The 6,000-nt window shown below is 40.2% G+C and overlaps 1 protein-coding gene across 1 annotated transcript in view; it reads right to left on the reverse strand.

Moving 5' to 3' along the window:
• STAB2 (stabilin 2) overlaps positions 1-4,343 on the reverse strand; it is a 243,987-nt gene extending 239,644 nt beyond the window's left edge. The window contains exon 1 of the mRNA XM_069764255.1: positions 4,184-4,343. Coding sequence (XP_069620356.1) covers positions 4,184-4,267 — 84 coding nt within the window. The 5' untranslated portion in view covers positions 4,268-4,343. The remainder of the gene's footprint in view (positions 1-4,183) is intronic.
• Positions 4,344-6,000: the final 1,657 nt, after the last annotated feature.

Consider the following 6,000-nt stretch of genomic DNA (forward strand, 5'->3'; position numbering starts at 1 on the left):
AGTGATGAAAATTCCTGAAAATATGCTTCAGGAAGATGAATAAAACTGAGAAGTGCCAATGTCACTGAGCATACATGATCCAGCTGACTGGGCAGAAGAAGCTGTGTGGTAAACACTGAGGGGAACTGCCAGTGTTACAGAGCTCCTTCTGCCCTGTCAGCTGATTATCCTGTATGTCTGTGCTATACACTGATAAGTGCCAATGTCAATGAGCACCCAAGTACCAGCTGATAGGCAGAGGAGCTGTGTGCCCATAACCAACAGCTGACAAAGCTCAAAGCTGTGCAATGTGTGACTGAGGTAACCTGCTGCTGTGCTGACATACAGTGTATGGGATTCAGCCAGGAGGCTCTGCTTCTACCCTTAGAAAGCTGTATTCATATGTGTGGAGTTGAATATGGATTTGCTTCAAGTTTTTGAAAGGTTTTCTATCAGATTTCATTTCTAAGGGTATTTTTGAAAAATTATTAAAATCGCTTGCCCTACATTATTATCAAATATAATAACAGTTATGCTATGGTGAAGTTGAAGGCTTGCAGACTTCAGGTACGGTAATTATTGCCTGCAAAATATTTTGCCCAAAGTATTAAAAATAAACATTTTATTTATGGTAAAGTTAATTTGTCCAGTTACTTTTGAGCTCCTAAAATGAAGAGGCTTTGCAGAAAAATGGTTACAATTACTAAATGTTTCACAGGAAATTTTTGTTTGTACCCTTTAATTAAACCTTGATGTCTACACTTCAATTGCCTCTCAGTTGTTTCATTGTAAATAAAAAATAGTGGCCTGCAGAGCCCAAATCACGAAGATTCTGTCATTGTGCAAATATTTCTGGACCTAACTCTACATAATACTTTATGACAATGAATGACATAAGCAAAGAAAAGAAAGTCATTGAAAGCAGCACTTATTTTTGTTACATTTATATCAATCAAACCATATGCAAAACAATAAAAGTGATGGATAATATATCAAACACGTTTGATATTAAGGATGGTATGGAGTTTCACTACTCTGCGCTAGTCTAGGTCAATCAGCTATTATTGCTGAGAAAATACATTTCGGCCTAATATGGAAGGCAAATCAACTGACTAGCCATCTACTAGATGTAAGGACACACGAACCCGACCCATGACAGCTATATGCCCTAGTAGGTTTATGATGAGGGTTGTCATCCTTGGACAAATCCCTTAAAGGGACACTGTCACCTGAATTTGGAGGGAACAATCTTCAGCCATGGAGGCGGGGTTTTGGGGTTTTTGATTCACCCTTTCCTTACCGGCTGGCTGCATGCTGGCTGCAATATTGGATTGAAGTTCATTCTCTGTCCTCCATAGTACACGCCTGCGCAAGGCAAGATTTCCTTGTGCAGGCATGTACTACGGAGGACAGAGAATGAACTTCAATCCAATATTGCAGCCAGCATGCAGCCAGCCGGTAAGGAAAGGGTGAATCAAAAACCCAAAAACCCCGCCTCCATGGCTGAAGATTGTTCCCTCCAAATTCAGGTGACAGTGTCCCTTTAAAGAGAAGGGTGTCATGGCAAAAATGACAATGTGGCAACAGTACAACTGTGTATAATCCATGAGATAAAAAATGGCAAGAGCTGATGAGTTTTTCCGCAGCTAATAAACAATACAACAGATGAACATACAATCTCTTTTGTGAATTTAGCCAAGTCATAGCACTGAGCTCACAGACATTTGTTAAAAATGGTGCAAAAGAAAAGACAAGCAGTTGCCCGTAGCGGACAGATTTCTGCTCTTATTTGCACCTGCTCTGATAAATCTTTATGACATGACTTGGACCCCCATGTGCAGTGCAGACCACGGCTTAAAACTGGTTACTGCTAAGGCTTCTTTCACACTAACGTCGTTTGCTGTCTGTCGCAATGCGTCGCTTTAAGAAAAAAACGCATCCTACAAATGTGCCCGCAGGATGCGTTTTTTTCACATAGACTTGTATTGCCGACGGATCCATCGTGCACTGGATGCGTCGTGTTTTGGCGGACCGTCATCACGAAAAAATGTTCAAGGGAATGTTTTTTCGTACGTCGGGTCCTGCATTTCCTACCGCACATGCGCGGCTGGAACTCCGCCCCCTCCTCCCCGGGACTTTAGAATGGGCAACGGATGCCTCGTACCAGCGGAAGTGTGAAAGAAGCCTTAGAGACATATGCACTATTCTTGTTCTATTCTATTATATGCACTATTCTCAGGGACAAATGGACATTGTTTAATATTTATGTGTTTGCAATGCTATATTAGCACTTTTTGCATTTATGTGCTATTAGTGGAAATTAGTGAGTGATCAATTAGTGTATATTCACACAGGGCAGATAAGCTCCATTCATATGGGGTTGTTTTAGCCTTAAAGCCTCGGAAATGTCTGCAAGTATTTGCCGCATGTCACTAAAGTTCTTTTTATTGTGCAGTGCTATGGAATTTCAGCTAAATCTCATGTGATGGTTCGGCAATATTATCACATTCATTTCTATTTTTTACATCCATGTAAATGGACTGTTTTCTCCTATGTTTTATCCGTTTTGCCTCCATGATGCATTTGTTTTTGAAAATTGAAGCAGGTGGATTGGATAAATAAAAGTTCAGACACTGATTTTTAACAAGTGAAAAACAGTCATAGACTTGTATGGCGGAGTCTGATCTGCAAAATGGATGTGAAAAGGACATGCTCTGAGCCTCATGGATCGGACACATGGATCCGTTTTTTATATGGATTGCATGACCGGATCATTGAAAAACTATGGGTCAGCACATGGATGTGTACAACGTATGTGTGATTGGAGCTTTACAGAAAGAGCATTGGTAAAGGAACACTACTCTGAAAGCACTATACCAAACGCCATGTAAAATAACTAGGAGTCTAAGGCCACGGTCACAAGTTCAGCATTTGGTGAGTTTTTCACCTCAATATTTGTATGTCAAAACCAGGAGGGGAAAAGTATAAGAGAAACACTGCACCCCTTTTGTATTTTTCTTCCACTCCTGGTTTTGGCTTGTAAATACCGAGGTAAAAATGTCACCAAATACCCAACGTGTGAACATGGCTGGCCCGAATGAACACCACTCTAAAAGTGCTAAACCAAAGTCCATGTAAAAAATAACTAGGAGTCTAAGGCCACGCACACATGTTCAGAATGTGGTCTTTTTTTACCTCAGTATTTGTAAGCCAAAACTAGGAGTGAGTGAAAAAGCTTTTTGTGCGATTTTGACGCTGCATATTTTTATTTCACCAGAAACGCAGTGTTTTATATTTCCAGCAAAATGGACAGGATTTCTAGAAATCTCATGGCCATTGTGCTTCTTTTTAACGCAGCCTAAGCTGACCTGCGGTGGGTGTTTCGTATCCACAACATGTCAATTTCTCTTGTGGGTACGCTCAGTTTTCTGTGCGGATTTTCTCCAGAGACTTACATTAGGTGCGGAAATTACGCAAGTGAAAAATGCACATGTGTTTTAAGTGCGTTTCCGCTGCAGTAATGCAACAAGAACAAATGTAATCCGCACCTTTAGTATAGCAATAAAGTTTTGTCAAAGACAAATTCCAGGAAGAATAAAAAACAAATTGGCTTTATATAAAGCATGACACACCAAAAAGAGTCAAATATGCAATAAAAATGCATGTAAAAAAATGCACACAGAAGCTCAGTAAAAAACACAAGTAACAATTTAAATAATAGGTACAGAAATGGTGCAGAAATTTAGCAACATCAAAAATGTAACAAAAGCTCATCATGGGAGCCTAGCATAATATAGACGTCATTGCAGAATAGTTCTAATTGGATTAAATAGAATATATATATATATATATATATATATATATATATATATATATATATATATAATAGTACATACACACATAATATATACATATTATATTTGCTACACCAATATTAGTAGCTTCAGATAATGATGTAACACATAGGAAATGTTATTATGTAACTTGAAATAATTTAAAGAAGAAAAGAGCAGTAGATAATACCAACTTTCCCTCCCCTTGCATTCCTACAAAAAACAGTCGCCTTACATAAAGTCTGAACTGGTCTCAATAATATCTCACAAGCTGAAACACAAACATACAAAAAAAAGCCCATAATAATAACCTCCAAACAAATATAGCAACAAAGATCAACATATATAAGACATGCTTAGTTATTTCTTACTGTGAGCATCTCAGACCCCGTACAAATGCAGATGAAACCCAGAAGAGCTGGGAAAAGAAACATTGCCATCTTTTTCTCTGTCATAATGAAACTTTTACTGGGTTACTATTGAATGGATTCATAAATATGATAGATAGTTGCAGAGGTTTTCCATTTCGCTGAGTGCAGTGTGTTGATTGCGTCCTTAAATAATTACATTAGTCCCACCTCTCTTTCCTGTACAGGGGTTTACAGCAGAGCATGTGAAATCTGCCAATCACAGTAAAGCATGAAAAGTCTCACTATTTGAGTTAAAAGCTGCCTATTGATACTGCGAAATGGCAGGATATCCTAAATGAGCAATGGGGTGAAGAAGCTGAGTAGCCGCTGACATCAAATTCACATTGTTGTTATCTTTTCTGGGGCCTTTGAAAATGAGCATTGTCAAATATGTGAGCTTAATCCTGATATTAATATAACTAGATTTAATTATTCTCATTATTAACTTGCAGGTTGATTCAAATAGTATGCAATATGGCTGCACTTCCAGCAATATGGCTATGCTTTCTGCAATATGGCTGTGCTTTCTGCAATATGGCTGTGCTTTCTGCAATATGGCAGGTGCGCTTTCTGCAATATGGCTGCAGCTGCACTTTTGTCATGCTCAGACACAGGCAATTCCGGCAGATGACACAGCATATAAATACGATGGGATGGAAAAAGGTGAGTAAGGCCCTATTGGTTCACCTCCTGACACCAACCTATGCCTGTCCTGTCCCTAAGCTTCCCTAATGTCCTAAGCGGGTCCTTCCCTCCCCTTGCTGCTGTCACTTGCCTAGCCCCTGACTGTCACCTTTATTAACTTTGGCTAGTGCACTGTCCGGCAAGGACTCTAGCCTCACCACCGCAGATGAAAACACACATGGGAAGAGAAAAACAGGAAACTACTTCAGATCCGGCATGGATGCTAAGCTTCACAGCAGCAGAGAAATCGGCACCAGAATAGCAGAACTCCCACAACAGCAAAAGCACTGTCACAGCTGAGCTCCAAACATCTAGCTGGTCTGCATAGAGCAATATAACTCTATAATCGACGACCAGCTGATTAGTCATGTGACTATTTAAAGGGTGGTGGGAATGGTTGCAAATAACATCAGCTGACCATCCTAAATGAAACTGTCATCAAGATACTGACATTAACTCTTGCTGGACCAAAGAAAAAATAACTGTCACAAATTCCTCAATGTTTTTTGACAGTATCCCCCTTTCTATGAGGGGCCTCTGGACCCTTATGACCAGACTTGACTGGAAAGGACGTATGACAAGAACACATCAAACCACTAGTATTCACCTCCGTTGTCACCTGGTCCTCAAGGTCATAGTAAATGTAGACTGATGGAGATGGTAATAACATAGGCTCCAGAGGTGCAACACATTTCCTTAGTGATGACCTGTGGAACACGTTATGTACATCAGAGGTGTCAAACTGCATTCCTCGAGGGCCGCAAACAGGTCATGTTTTCAGGATTTCCTTGTATTGCACAAGGTGCTGGAATCATTCTGTGCAGGTGATTAAATTATCACCTGCGCAATACAAGGAAATCCTGAAAACATGACCTGTTTGCGGCCCTCGAGGAATGCAGTTTGACACCTCTGATGTACATGCATCACTGGTAGTAACTCCAACTGGAAGGTCCAAGGGTTGAGAACGGCCGCCACCCTATATGGCCCTATCACTCCACAACTCAGAGCCCTTGATGCGTACCTCCACCTGATGTTTCTAGTGGACACCCACACTCATACACAGGTCAAGATCGGAATATTTATTACCACACGTA

The sequence above is a fragment of the Ranitomeya imitator genome, chromosome 4, assembly GCF_032444005.1.
Source record: "Ranitomeya imitator isolate aRanImi1 chromosome 4, aRanImi1.pri, whole genome shotgun sequence".
Taxonomy (NCBI): Eukaryota; Metazoa; Chordata; class Amphibia; order Anura; family Dendrobatidae; genus Ranitomeya; species Ranitomeya imitator.